Source organism: Oncorhynchus clarkii, chromosome 24 (genome assembly GCF_045791955.1).
Source record: "Oncorhynchus clarkii lewisi isolate Uvic-CL-2024 chromosome 24, UVic_Ocla_1.0, whole genome shotgun sequence".
Taxonomy (NCBI): Eukaryota; Metazoa; Chordata; class Actinopteri; order Salmoniformes; family Salmonidae; genus Oncorhynchus; species Oncorhynchus clarkii.
Window position 1 is genome coordinate 41,914,484 of NC_092170.1, and position 15,449 is coordinate 41,929,932.

The 15,449-nt window shown below is 43.5% G+C and overlaps 1 protein-coding gene across 1 annotated transcript in view; it reads left to right on the forward strand.

Annotated features, from left to right (window-relative positions):
- The first annotated feature begins 1,788 nt into the window (after window positions 1–1,788).
- LOC139383017 (SR-related and CTD-associated factor 4-like) overlaps window positions 1,789–15,449 on the forward strand; it is a 45,803-nt gene continuing 32,142 nt past the window's right edge. The window contains exons 1-10 of the mRNA XM_071127310.1: window positions 1,789–1,955; window positions 2,991–3,074; window positions 3,262–3,306; window positions 4,034–4,195; window positions 7,308–7,817; window positions 7,926–8,135; window positions 8,354–8,703; window positions 9,000–9,196; window positions 9,300–9,400; window positions 9,597–9,710. Of these exons, the coding sequence (XP_070983411.1) occupies window positions 1,926–1,955; window positions 2,991–3,074; window positions 3,262–3,306; window positions 4,034–4,195; window positions 7,308–7,817; window positions 7,926–8,135; window positions 8,354–8,703; window positions 9,000–9,196; window positions 9,300–9,400; window positions 9,597–9,710 (1,803 nt within the window). The 5' untranslated portion in view covers window positions 1,789–1,925. The remainder of the gene's footprint in view (window positions 1,956–2,990; window positions 3,075–3,261; window positions 3,307–4,033; window positions 4,196–7,307; window positions 7,818–7,925; window positions 8,136–8,353; window positions 8,704–8,999; window positions 9,197–9,299; window positions 9,401–9,596; window positions 9,711–15,449) is intronic.

Consider the following 15,449-nt stretch of genomic DNA (forward strand, 5'->3'; position numbering starts at 1 on the left):
CCCACAAAAGCAGCCAGACTGATCCAGAATACGATCACTATCAAGTCTGATAGAAGGAAAAGAGGGACAATCTTAGTATCGCTGCAAGTCTTTGTTCCAAAAGGCATCCTATTCCCTATATAGTACACTACTTTAGACCAGGGCTGGCATCCTATTCCCTATATAGTACACTACTTTAGACCAGGGCTGGCATCCTATTCCCTATATAGTGCACTACTTTAGACCAGGGCTGGCATCCTATTCCCTATATAGTGCACTACTTTAGACCAGGGCTGGCACCCTATTCCCTATATAGTGCACTATTTTAGACCAGGGCTGGCATCCTATTCCCTACATAGTGCACTACTTTAGACCAGGGCTGGCACCCTATTCCCTATATAGTGCACTACTTTTGACGTATATAGTGCACTATATAGGGAGTAGGGTGCCATTTGGGATACAGGGAGGTGATGGTAAAGGAAGCCCATACTCACACTTGTTATATTTCAGTTTGCGCTCGTCCACTGGTATTGGGTCTAGGTAATCGTAGTAATATTCCCACTCGTATCTCCATGAATCCTGTGAGGAGTTAGTGGAGTTTATCATTCTCATGATCAGTCGTGTAGGAATGCCTTTTCCTCTCTCAGATTTATTGTGCTCTCCCTCTCCCCCTTTCTGTCTCTCTCCTGCCCTGTTGCTCTCTCTCTCCTGCCTTCTCTCCTTCCCTGTCTCTCTCTCCTGCCCTGTCTCTCTCTCTCTCTCTCTCCTGCCCTGTCGCTCTCTCTCTCCTGCCCTGTCTCTCTCTCTCTCCTGCCCTGTTGCTCTCTCTCTCTCCTGCCTTCTCTCCTTCCCTGTCTCTTTCTCTCGCCCTGTTTCTCGGACTGTCTCTCTCTCTTTCTCTCTCCCGCCCTGTCTCTCTCTCAAACCGAGATCATGATAAAACAACTTTTAAAAAAACAAGGCACTTATGTATAGATCTCAATTTTTCATAAAAAGTAAAAATATGGGTGGGTCATAGAAATACAATGTACAGTAGTTGATGTGTCACATAATTTTCTAATTTCCTTTGTACAGCTTTCTTGTGTTGTTGTCAGCTGCCCTTGATCTGCCCACATAGATCTTTATGATTAGTATAATTGAGTTACTATAAATTATCATCACCATTCTCAATTTGTGATAAACTCTTGAATATTGTTCTGATTCACATCTGTCTTTGCAGTAATCCTGCCCTGGCCTCTTCTGGTCTCTCGCGAGAAATTGGGTATGCGTTCCAATGTGTTTTTCCCTCGTAAACGTTTTGGCCACAGATAGAACAATGCACCAGATATTTCATCGGATGTATAAATGTGAAGCATCCGGTAAGCTTTTCCACTCACTACCAAATATGGTGATGAGCGGAAGCCCAGTGGGAGATGGAGCGAAATGTATTTATGCCCGAAAATCTGCTAATTTTCTCATCGATGAAACATTTGATCTCCATACAGTTTTCTGTTTCAAAAAGGAAGATATATAACAGAGTGGACTGCGTGTTGTAGACTTTACCCTTTGCTAAAGTTTCTAAAAAAAAATGGCGTTTAATTAAATTAAGAGTGCAGGGGCGAATTGAGTTATTGCACACGCGCACTTCATGAATTAGGCGTTCCCTAACGGAAATATGCAAATATATGCTAGAACGCTCCAATAGGATCTCCACTAGCTTGTGAATGGCTCTGCCCACATCCTTGCTTGGCTCTGCCATTGGCTCCCGTTGGAAACGACCGGCTCTATCTTGGGTTAGTTCTCCAAATCTTTGTTTTGGTCATACCTGTTATCGACAAGCGGAGACACGGGTTAGCAACGAGAGCTGATGTTTGCTACGACTATATAAACACAGCTAGCTAGCTAAATCACCACGCATTACTCACTTGTAAGGATAATTGATCGGCACATCAACAAATAAGTAAAGTATGGATTCCGTCAACGCTTTCAACTTGGAGGTAAAATATGAAGCTGTTTTTATATCAGTCGTTTTTTTTCGGTTAGCTAACTACATTGCTATCTTAGCTAGCTCACCCAGAGGCAGATATATCTCTACTGGCTAACCAAATGTCGATGTAGTTAGCTAGTTATCTGGCCAAAGATGTCCCAATTGAGCCAACTGTTTGCCATGTTACTAAAATGATCTAGCCCACCAGAAGGACAATATATTAATTTAATAGCAAATCAAACGTAGGTTAGATGCTACCCGCTTGTGACCTTTCTAATCAACAACTCCAACATGGCTACGCAGCTAACGGTAGCTAGCTAAAAGCTATCATGCTAGATGGCGAACTTTTTTATTATGTTTGTTAACCTAAGATGGATCATTAGTCTTTGATTGTTATTACTGGTCTCCCATAATTAATGCACAGACCATGACAGAAACAGCTGATAATGTGAACTGCATTGCACGGCCAGATTATTGTTTTGTTGGGTTGACTGTGTCGGCCTGTATTAGTACATAAACCAATGGTTCCTCATTGAGTTAACTAACTAGTTGGTTACAGTAGCTAACTAGCTGCTAGGTGGTGGTTTTGTTTAAAAGGAAATGCAACTCGGGTTATGTAATTACAAGATTGGTAACGTTAGTTTCCCAGTTGTTTTTATGTACAAAGTTATTTGTCTAAAATAAACTTCGTTAATATAACTAAAGTGTTGTGTGGTAGCTAGCTGTTTTCCTCTTGTAGATGACTACACTAGCCATTTATATCCCCGTCAACTGTTACTTTATTTAGCATAATTCAAAACATGGGCAGCATCACTTCTCATCATTCCCCACGTTGTGTATGTTTGCCATTTGCCTGTATATACACCATGTGTTAATTGTAGATGTATCCAGTGTTTGTTTGTTTTTCCAATGATTATCTGTCTACCCTTACTCTCTAAACTTTGGTGTAACAGTGATTATAATATAAAACACAAATGTGAGTTTTGGATGATATGACCTCGTTCAGGTGCTAACTAAAGGTATTATTTGTTTCCTCTAACTATAGTTATTCGCCATGATTGACATGAAGCCTCCAATATCACGAGCAAAGATGATGTCAGTCACTAAATCAGCAATAAAGGCTATCAAGGTAAGTTAGGCCAACAGAGTAACATGTATATGTGTAAACTGTGTATACTGTAGAAGGAGCACTGTCCTGTTATCTGATAAGTTGAGTGTCTCATTTGAAAATAAAATACGAGTGGAGATATTTTTCTCATGCTAAAATGTGACCATGTCTAATTTCACAACATGACACATTTCATCTTGCCTCTCAGCTATACAAGCATGTAGTCCAGATTGTGGAGAAGTTCATCAAGAAGGTAAGCCATGGGGAAAAACAACCATGGAACTATTATCAAGAGTGGGTCGCTTTGCTTTCAGACAATGCCTATAGCATGTTGCCTATCCGGAGCAGTTTGTGCATATTTTGTGACGTTTTTATTTGTTTTAGTCTTTGACGAAGTTAATATTTCGGCTGTTCGTGCACACATTTTTCTCTGTCTCGCTCTCTCTCTCGCTCTCGGCAAGCCTGACGTTATAGGGAAGCCGAACTCTTACGTCCCTTCATCAGTGATTTGTAGGGATTCTAAAATTGTGTTTTTGTCATTCAATGAGAGACATTTTTCATTCAAATTTATTCACTTGAAATACTGCACAAAACATCCTGGTTGGATGTAAAACCTTGTGACTAAGATCTCTGCAAAAAAAAGTAAACCAATTACATATATTTTGAGGTGTCTTGGGTTAATTCTGACTTTTTTGAAGAAGTGTACTGGCTACGGCATCTCAAGATGGACAAACGGTACTATTGCTGCTTTTTTTAATGTATTTTTTGCCAGCACGCTCGTTCGGTTTGCCAATCAGCCCGAGGCATGCGGAAGGCTTTAGCCCTGGAAACCAAATAATAAAAACTAGAGTTTTTATCCTTTTTATAAAATGGTTATAAAACATTTCAGGTTTTGACCCTTATTGTAATTTGTAGACCAGTGATAAGGTAGAGATACCGATGATGATGATGATGATAACATCTGAGCCTTGTTCCTCAAGTGCAAGCCAGAGCTGAAGGTTCCTGGCCTATACGTGGTGGATTCCATTGTCCGACAGTCCCGACACCAGTTTGGAGTGGACAAGGACGTCTATGGACCAAGGTTCCAAAAGAACTTCACCCCGACCTTCCAGAACCTCTATCTCTGTCCACACGATGACAAGGTAGGTTACTACTGTAGCTGTTTTAACCAAGTTAGCGATGCACAGTTTTTGTTCTAGCACTGACACACCAATCAGTAGTTTAGTCGTGGGTGGTTGTTCAGTTAGCCGCGCTTGGGTGGTTGTTCAGTTAGCCGCGCGTGGGTGGTTGTTCAGTTAGCCGCGCGTGGGTGGCTGTTCAGTTAGCCGCGCGTGGGTGGCTGTTCAGTTAGCCGCGCGTGGGTGGCTGTTCCGTTAGCCGCGCGTGGGTGGCTGTTCCGTTAGCCGCGCGTGGGTGGCTGTTCCGTTAGCCGCGCGTGGGTGGCTGTTCCGTTAGCCGCGCGTGGGTGGCTGTTCCGTTAGCCGCGCGTGGGTGGCTGTTCCGTTAGCCGCGCGTGGGTGGCTGTTCAGTTAGCCGCGCGTGGGTGGCTGTTCAGTTAGCCGCGCGTGGGTGGCTGTTCAGTTAGCCGCGCGTGGGTGGCTGTTCAGTTAGCCGCGCGTGGGTGGTTGTTGAATCATGGATGATTGAAGCTTTTGGACATCAGCACAATGTTGAGGGAATCCTATTTGAGTCAAGAAAAAGATACTCGTAAGATATACAAAATCTTGCAAAAAGCCTATCCAACTGACAAGCTCTTAGAAAAAATATAAACTATTGGAACCAAGACTTAAATAGAATTGATATTGGCATAAGATGGAGGGAATGTTGAACACGAAAACGTATGTTTAATCCAGTATAAGTTAATGTATAGGATGTATTATACAAGAAACAAAATAAACAAATTCTACAGCACAACGGCAGAGTCTCGTCTAAAGTGTAAAACTACTGATGACTTAATAATTCAGGCTTTCTGGGAAATGTTATGAAGTCCAAACGTTACGGACAGAGTTAGGAAGACTGCTGTCAGAAGTATTACAATGTAAACTTTTAATTTGTCTGTCTGCATATTTCAAGATATGGCGTATGAGGGTGCAGTGAGATACCCAATGGGTTGGACAATATTAGTTTCGTCATAACAGGACCGTGCTCCTTATACAGTTTACACACATACGCGTTGCTCTAATGTTGGCCTAACTTACCTTGTCAGTCACTAAATCAGCAATAAAGGCTATCATCTTTGCTCGTGATATTGGAGGCTTCATGTCGTAGGCAATGCCTACTAAAAAAAAATATAGCCAGCCAGGCGTCTCCGGTCCGACGGGGCTTTGCTGAAGGAGCTCTGCTTCGGTGGCCTCTGGTATAATAATTGAATACTTTTATTGAGTTTACCGGTTGGAGAAATGTGTTGTCGTATTGTGTAGATAGACACGACTTTACCTTTTTTTTACGACTGAATGTATGAATTCAGTGTTTTTGCTAGTTTTGGATATCACCTAGGTCTATATGATCAGGAAGAGTAAGAACAGTAGATTAGTCTTGTTTTTCTGCAAGTTAACAATTGTCACAATGTTTGTTCTTCAAATTCTGTATTTTATTGAAACAAAAAATGAATCAAATAGCCTACATTATCTTGAAAAATAAATTAAAGGTTTAGTTTGCCCAAGTTTCATTTTTGTTGACTCGCAAAGTTGACCTTTTTCATATAACATGCAAATTTGTTGTTTTTCTAAGTCCACAACCATGCTTAAACCACATCAGAAGACCACTTTTGAGGTCTGGTAAAATCAGATAATTTTTGGATGTAGTTACCCTTTAATTCAAATACACACCTAGCAAGAGGCTGTTCAGTGGTGTTTTTGTAGTGAACATGATATGGTAGAGTTTGCAAAACAAATACCCACTTGATTGATTCAAATAATCATGATATCTTTCTGCCAGGTAAGTGTAGTCCACTTTGGAAGTTTTTTGGGAAAGCCTTTCTACCTACCAGAAGACTGTTTTCATTAGCATCATCGCTAACGGCTACGCAAAGAGGTAGTCACACGCACTGCACACACACAGACGCGTGTTCTCGTTGCCTCTTCAGGAAGTTGCAGGAAATACGAATCACTGATGCATTCTGTTCACTTGGTGAAACAATACATGTAGTTGATTCCCTGCTGAGGTCAATACTTCCCATTTTAATGCCTGGATCCCTGGAGGGCCCTAACGACCATATTTTGGACCAGAATGAGTCTCTCCACTACCTGTTGTTCCTGCAGCGATGATTCACCATCTTCATCAAATGTTTTTAGAATAATCTCCAAAAAGCCTTGGTCTATCTGTAGCCTACGCAAAATTAGGGAGTCAAATGAGCAACTCTCACAGATGCCATTTGTTAAGTTACACTGACTAACGAGAGTCACTGAATTTCTGTCTAGCGAGGCCCTCACATCCTAGGAAAGGAAACCTGGGAAATCCTTTGGTTTACTGCCCCGATGTGATACTATGGCCATATAACCACATGGTAATGATTAACAAATAGCAAAGGGATATAAGAGAAACTTTATTCAGTCGATTTGACACTTTTTTTTTTTATAAAACTAGTCAACACTTCCTGTTCGGTCGCCAATCAACACACAGTAAATAGTCTACTATACGCCAATCAACACACAGTAAACAGTAAATTACCGCGTGGCTGGTAATATGAAACGGGTGAAAGAAAATAATTAGCATAAGATGTTTGACTCATCATTGCCACTTACATGGGAACATGCAAATTCACCAGCATCATGCTCGCTCCATACTTGGTGTGGGTAGTAGTCGACTAATTACTATTGGGCCAGGTGTGGGTGGTAGTTGACTAATTACTGTTGGGCCAGGTGTGGGTGGGTAGTCGACTAATTACTATTGGGCCAGGTGTGGGTGGTAGTCGACTAATTACTATTGGGCCAGGTGTGGGTGGTAGTCGACTAATTACTATTGGGCCAGGTGTGGGTGATAGTCGACTAATTACTATTGGGCCAGGTGTTGGTGGTAGTCGACTAATTACTATTGGGCCAGGTGTTGGTGGTAGTCGACTAATTACTATTGGGCCAGGTGTGGGTGGTAGTCGACTAATTACTATTGGGCCAGGTGTGGGTGGTAGTCGACTAATTGAGCTGGTTTCTGATCAACTCAACGGACAACCTAAAGCGTAACTGTAAACTCCTCTTATTGTGGGTTCTTATCTCTGTCTCTCTCTGTCTCTGTCTGTCTGTCTGTCTGTCTGTGCAGAGTAAGATCATCCGTGTTCTCAACCTGTGGCAGAAGAATGCTGTGTTTGAGATGGATGTCGTCCAGCCGCTGTTGGACATGGCTACTGGCTCTTTTGTCCTTGCTCCCTCCCCCCAGGAGGACCTCCAGGCCCAGCCCCCAGTCTCCAGTGCCTCTATTGTAGCAGCCCAGCACCAGGCCCAGCCCACAGTCTCCATAGCAGCAGCCCAGCCCCCAGTCTCCAGTGCCTTCGTTGCAGCAGCCCAGGCCCAGCCCACAGTCTCCAGTGCCTCTATTGCAGCAGCCCAGCTCCAGCCCGCTGTCTCCATAGCAGCAGCCCAGCACCAGCCCCCTGTCTCCATAGCAGCAGCAGCAGCCCAGCACCTGGCCCAGCCCCCTGTCTCCATAGCAGCAGCAGCCCAGCCCCCTGTCTCCATAGCAGCAGCCCTGCCCCAGCTCCCACCACAGCTTCGGAACCCTGAGGCTCTGGCGGCTGTGGCCCAGCTCTTCCAGTCTGGACAGGGACACGAGGTGAGTGAGAGCTAATGAAGGATAAATACATGATATTCTCTTGCTGGTAGCAACTGATTTGATGGATTGTGTGTAATTTGGCTGTTATCCCCTCCTGTCTGTGTCCAGCTTCAGAAGATGCTTCTGAGGTTCCAGCCAGGGCAGCAGACCACCACTCTGGTTCCCAACACCATGGCGGACGAGACTCGAACTACGGTTCCCAACACCGTGTCTGACCAGACCCACTCACAGAGGGTCCAAGGCCAGCATAACACACACCATCCACTGTTCAACACACACCACACACATCCTGCAGAGCAGAATAACTCACTAGCTAAGGTAATTCATTATTGTACGCAAAGAAAATTTCTGACCAACAGACCATTTTTTTTTTTTTAAGAGGCCTAATCTAACAGGACAGCATTTCTGTGGTTTTCATAAAGCCTCCTTGAAAATGGGTGGTTGGTCACGGATATTAAGTCAACTCTGGTGTGATTTGTTATGGATGTGTCGCTAAATCAAGGTGTTGTGGTTGTTATGGCGGGTTCTGTCTTCAGAAACTCCTGGACCGTTTTGATTACGACGACGAACCAGAAGAAGTGAAGAAAGAGGAATTGGATGCCCTTGTTCCGGGAAACGTTTACGGTGCCCAGTTTCCTGGTCAAACGCCGCCCAACACGGAGCAGCAATTTCAGGGTCATATGATGGGCCAGCCTGGGAGGCAGCAGACACCTGGTGAAGGATACCCTGGTCTGAACAAGGGCTACAGCCAGAGCCAGCACACTGCCCAGCAGAACCAGGACCAGGGAAACCCCAGAGAGAGAGAAGATCTGTCTGGGAGGAGGGATGGGAGGGAGGGGAGGCAGCGCGGCCACGGCAGGAGGTCACGCTCCAGGTCTGGCTCTCGGTAAGAAGCTGGAACCATGGTTGATATTAGTTGGTTTTTTTGTTGAGGACACTTTTTTTTTAAACCTGTATAAGTTTTCTTTAGGATGAACAGATCCTTTGTAACAGAACCCTGCCCGTCCCCACCTTTTTTATCTTGTCTTTTAGTTCATGATTGTACTGTTATTTTAATAAACCTTTCTTGCTTTTATATCCTTTTTTTTTATTTTTTTTTTTACCTATTTCAGTTTACTGTGAAGTATGTTGCGATTTTTTTTTTTTAATGAATTTTTATAAATGCACTTGATCTCTCTCCAGATCTCCCAGGAGAAAGAGATCCAGGTCCAACTCTCGCTCCCGGAAGCCCCGACACTCCTCCCAGCGCTCCGGGTCCCGCTCCAGGGAGAGTCGCTGGAACTCGCCTCGTTCCCGCTCGCAGGAGAGGAAGGAGAGAGAGAAGGACAAAGACCGTAGACAGAAAGGTCTGCCCAGCATCAAGAGCCAGACACTCAGTGGTACGTACTGTCAGATGATACACGAGAGGAGCCGCGTCCCAATGGGTACCTTATTCCCTACTATATTCGACAATTTAATGTTTCCCTCGTTGTTGTTGTCTAGTTTGCACCACGACTCTGTGGGTGGGCCAGCTGGACAAGAAGACTTCTCGGCAGGACGTCATGTGTTTACTAGAGGAGTTTGGGCAGATTGACTCCATTAATGTAAGTGTATATACTTACTGGCACCCTAATCCCTTTGTTATAGTGCACTACTTTTGACCAGGGCCCATCAGGAATAACCAACGAGTGCTCTGTATAACTAATGGGGGGGGGGGGGGGGGGGTTAGGAACAACTTAGGTAATACCAATGGTCTAGGAACAACTTAGGTAATACCAACCTGTTCCCTCTCCCCTCCAGATGATCCCTCCTCGCGGATGTGCCTACATAGTGATGGTCCACAGGCAGGATGCCTACAGAGCTCTACACAAACTCGGCAGAGGATCCTTCAAGGTCAACCAGAAGGCCATCAAGGTACTTGTTGATTTATTTATGTTAAACCAACTTTTTAAAATGTTATTTAAATTGTATTTTTTGTGGCCTGGCCAGTTTGTTAAATAACATTCTGATTTACAATGTAGACCTGGTAAATATGGGGCCTCTGGCTCTTTGGAAAAATGTTTTATTGGTTGCTAGGCCGCCAGTGGGATTTTTTTTATTTATTGGTTGCTAGGCCGCCAGTGGGAATTTTTTTTTATTGGTTGCTAGGCCGCCAGTGGGAACATTTTTTTTATTGTTTGCTAGGCCGCCAGTGGGAATTTTGTTTTTATTGGTCGCTAGGCCGCCAGTGGGAACATTTTTTTTTATTGGTTGCTAGGCCGCCAGTGGGAACATTTTTTTTTATTGGTTGCTAGGCCGCCAGTGGGAACATTTTTTTTTATTGGTTGCTAGGCCGCCAGTGGGAATTTTGTTTTTATTGGTCGCTAGGCCGCCAGTGGGAACATTTTTTTTTATTGGTTGCTAGGCCGCCAGTGGGAACATTTTTTTTTATTGGTTGCTAGGCCGCCAGTGGGAACATTTTTTTTTATTGGTTGCTAGGCCGCCAGTGGGAATTTTGTTTTTATTGGTCGCTAGGCCGCCAGTGGGAACATTTTTTTTTATTGGTTGCTAGGCCGCCAGTGGGATTTTTTATTTTTTATTGGTCGCTAGGCCGCCAGTGGGATTTTTTTTTTTAGCTGGTCACGTTTTTAGTTTTTGCCTCACAATTTGTTTTAAAATTGTATTATCAAGATTTATTCAAACAGCAGTGTGTTATGTAAACCGGCTATTCAAAAAGTTTGGTCTGAAGTCGTCGTTGAATCTTTGTGATGCGTATTTCAGTCCTCATGCTGTGTTTGAATTAACATTTCTAGAGGCTTTCCCACAAAACCTTCCTGATTTTAAATGTTGATTGTAAAGTAGGCAGAATGATATTATGATGATTTTATCAATTGCGTGTCATTTATTTTGTTGTTGTTGCAAACTCTGCCATCACATGTAGCCAACATTGTACAGTAAAAAACACCAATAGCTGCTAGGCGAATTAAAGGACAACCACACACCCCCTCAAAAAAAATCCTGATTGTTACCAGACCTCAAAAGTTGTCTCTTCTGTTGGTGTGGCCATCGCTAGGGCAATGGCCGGCCTGCTCTGCTGGCCATTGGGCAGAGGCCTAATACAAACTTTAAAAAAAATAAGTGTCTACCATCTGCTGTGGCAGATAAATTCTACTGGTCATTCAGGTTTATTACCAGGTAAAATTATTTTTCCCACAGTAATTATACCAAAAATCATGAGCATGCTTAGTAATGTTTCTAAAACAAGGAATGTAATTACAATTAAGACAACTACATTGCTCAATTAAATGTAATATTTATTTTGTCCTGAGTCTTTAAAACCCTCCTAAAGGATCGGACCCCTTTTTCCCCCAATTTTAGCCAATAATGACATACCCAAATCTAACTGCCTGTAGCTCAGGACCTGAAGCAAGGATATGCATATTCTTGATGCAAGATAAAGGCCATAATGTATTATTCCAGCCCAGGTGCAATTTAGGATTTGTCCACTAGATGGCAGCAGTGTGTGCAAAGTTTTAGACTGATCCAATGAACCATTGCATATATGTCCAAAATGTTGTATCAAGACTGCCCAAATGTGCCTAATTGGTTTATTAATACATTTTCAAGTTCATAATTGTGCACTCTCCTCAAACAATAGCATTGTATTCTTTCACTGTAATAGCTACTGTAAATTGGACAGTACAGTTAGATTAACAAGAATTTAAGCTAGTATTCTACGTTAGCTCAACCTTTTCTGCGGGAGTGACATTGATCCCGTAGAGGTTATTAAACCTAAATATCACAGATGAGACATGTTCATTCTTCAGTTGTTCCCATGAGAATCTCACTAGTAGAAGGTGACAATCCTCTTCTCTTCGCTAGTAGTGGAAGCCAACTCAAACATTGTTATGGTCACAAGGGAAGTGGTTTTTCGCGCGCGCAATTTAATTCATTTTATAATGACTTGCGTAACTGTGTAAAAAGCCAGGGGATCTGAATACTTTCTGAATGTACTGTAAATGGTAATGGCAGAGCCATTTTTTGAAACGGTTAAAATGTGTAGACATTTTCATAATATTTCAGACTTGTTTTTATTGAGTTTTTACCTGAAATTGCACCACCAGCCTGTTTTATATTCTGAATTGTTTTCAGTAACTTCCGGCTGCACTGAGCCACGTAAAACTACAGAAGCCCATCCCCACCACCTAAAAACATGGTATCAAATGTTGATCCTACAAACCGGAGATGTTTTAACCATTTGTAACATTGTGTGGTGATCTCAGAAGTGGCACCATAGGTCCCAGAGGGGTGCGGGAGAATTTTTTTCCCTTGGGTTTTTCCTGATCTGGTAGTAGGCCAACCAACTCCCGGACCCTAGTTACAAGAGTTTGACTGTAATGAATCAGGTTAAAAATAAATTATCGGGCTGTGGTATGTGACTAGATATATATATATATATTTTTTTTTTCCTTCTTTGGGTCATATGATGATAAATTAAACTCCTTTCCCCATGAAAACATGAAAACCTTTTTACCCAGAGACTACTGGGATTTTAATCGAACAGGGCTGATCTGGTTCGAAGGAGAGTTCCTCAGATCTTTACATTTCTAATGGAAAAATACTCATACAGTATGTCATCACTGTTGTGTTTTGATTAATTTCAGTTGATCTTTTTTGGATTAAAAAGGCCTAGGTAGCTTAGTCACCTGACGTGTGAAATATAAATCGATTTTGATCATTTTCTCAGAAGACAAAACCAGCCTATTTTAGGTAGGGTGTAACTCTTAAACTAAATTGGGATTGTCAACATTTAGGAGGAAAAAAATCCTTAGCTGACTTTTGCGATGTGGAATTGAGCTACTGTGGCAGTAGAGGTGCAATGGGAGGCACGGTGAGACCCAACCCTGAACCTGAGCCACCGTGAGACTCAACCACCATACGTGGCACGACAGATTGTTGGACGTCAATGAGGTTCAGGTTTGGGTCTCACGGTGGCTCAGGTTCAGGGTTGGGTCTCACGGTGGCTCAGGTTCAGGGTCTCACCGTGCCTCCCTTTCAGCATTGCACCTCTACTGCCACAGTAGCTCAATTCCACCTTGCAAAAGTGTGCATCTCACCACCTTCTCAAAGCATTGCAATACAGGACTTCGCTACTGTCACTTCCCTGGTCCACTCTGCCATTTTGTTACGACCCATCACATTGATGAGAAGTGGGACAGGAAGTCCCATGTACTACTGACAATAGAGGAGAGGCACGCAGCAGAAACCCTAAAACGGCATTAACTACCATTTGTTGCTGAGATATTGGGGGGGGGGGTACAAGGTGAGCACCTTGTAGGGTTTCCACTAGGGTTTCCACAGTAGGGTTTCCACTAGATAGCACAACCACAAAGTCAAAATTGACTATATCGTAAATATGCACGAAAACAAACATTTAGTGTTTTTGGTGTTCATTTGGGTTAGGCATAAGGTTAGCGGTGTGGTTAGCTTTAACCCCTTAAGGTAAATGTCTAATTAGCATAATACCCCCCCCCCCCCCCCCCCCCTTTTTTTTTACATCCAAATCCGTCAGTTTATGTTAAATATATATATATATATTTTTTTGCATTGGATGTGTCTCAAACCACCACATTCACCTAAACTCAGCAAAAAAAGAAATGTCCTCTTTGTCAACTGTGCTTATTTTCAGCGAACTTTACTTGTTAGTATTTGTATGAACATAAGATTCAACAACTGAGACAAACCGAACAAGTTCCACAGACATGTGACTAAACAGAAATGGAATAATGTGTCCCTGAACAAAAGGGGGGCGGGGGGTCAAAATCAAAAGTAAGTCGGTATCTGGTGTGGTCACCAGCTGCATTAAGTACTACAGTGCAGTTGTAAATGAGAACTTGTTCTCAACTTGCCTACCTGGTTAAATAAAGGTGAAATAAAATAAAATCTCCTCATGGACTGCACCAGATTTGCCAGTTCTTGCTGTGAGATGTTACCCCACTCTTCCACCAAGGCACCTGCAAGTTCCCGGACATTTCTGGGGGGAATGGCCCTAGCCCTCCGATCCAACAGGTCCCAGACGTGCTCAATGGGATTGAGGTCCGGTCCCTTCGCTGGACATGGCAGGACACTGGCATTCCTGTCTTGCAGGAAATCACGCGCAGTATGGCTGGTGACATTGTCATGCTGGAGGGTCATGTCAGGATGAGCGTGCAGGAAGGGTACTTCATGAGGGAGGAGGATATCTTCCCTGTAACGCACAGCATTGGGATTGCCTGCAATGACAGCAAGCTCAGTCCGATGATGCTGTGATACACCGCCCCAGACCATGACGGACCCTCCACCTCCAAATCGACCCTCCACCTTCAAATCGACCCTCCACCTTCAAATCGACCCTCCACCTCCAAACCACATTTTTGTTTTTTGCTGGGTTTATTATTTATTTCAACTTTATTTAACCTAAGCTAAGATAAAGCAAAGCAGTGCGACAGAAACAACAGAGTTACACATGGAATAAACAAACGTACAGTCAATAACGCAATACAAAATCTATATACAGTGTGTGCAAATGGAGGTTATGGCAATAAATAGGCCATAGTAGTGAAGTAATTACAATTTAGCAAATTAACACTGGAGTGATAGATGAGCAGATGAGGATATCCACATAGTCGGAACCGTCCAGAGTAGTGATGCTAGTCGGGCGGGCGGGTGCGGGCAGCGATCGGTTGAAGAGCATGCATTTAGTTTTACTAGCATTTTAAGAGCAGTTGAAGGCCACGGAAGGAGTGTTGTATGGTGTTGAAGCTAATTTTGAGGTTAGTTAACACAGTGTCCAAAGAAGTGCCAGATGTATACAGAATGGTGTCGTCTTCATGAAGGTGGATCAGAGAATCACCTGCAGCAAGAGAGTCGTCATTGATATATACAGAGAAAAGAGTCGGCCCGAGAATTGAACCCTGTGGCACCCCCCATAGAGACTGCCAGAGGTCCGGACAACAGGCCCTCAGAGGTCAGTGTGTCAAATCGATCTCAGAAGTAGTTAGTGAAACAGGCGAGGCAGTCATTAGAGAAACCAAGGCTGATGAGTCTGCTGATGAGAATACAGTGATTGACAGAGTCGAAAGCCTAGGCCAGGTCGATGAAGACGGCTGCACAGTCCTGTCTTTAATTTATGGCGGTTATGATATCGTTTAGGACCTTGAGCGTCGCTGAAGTGCACCCGTGACCAGCTCGGAAACCGGATAGCACAGCGGAGAAGGAACGGTGGGATTTGAAATGGTCGGTGATCTGTTTTGTTCACTTGGCTTTTGAAGACTTTAGAAGGGCAGGGCAGGTCTGTAACAGTTTGGGTCTAGAGGCAGGGCAGGATAAATATAGGTCTGTAACAGTTTGGGTCTAGAGGCAGGGCAGGATGGATATAGGTCTGTAACAGTTTGGGTAATAGAGGCAGGGCAGGATGGATATAGGTCTTTAGCAGTTTGGGTCTAGAGGCAGGGCAGGATGGGTATAGGTCTGTAACAGTTTGGGCAAAGAGTGTCACGCCCTTTGAAGAGGGGGATGACTGCGGCAGCTTTCCAATCTTTAGGAATCTCAGAAGATAGGAAAGAGAGGTTGAACAGACTAGTAATAGGGGTTGCAACAATGGCGGTGGATCATTTTAGGAAAAGAGGGTCCAGG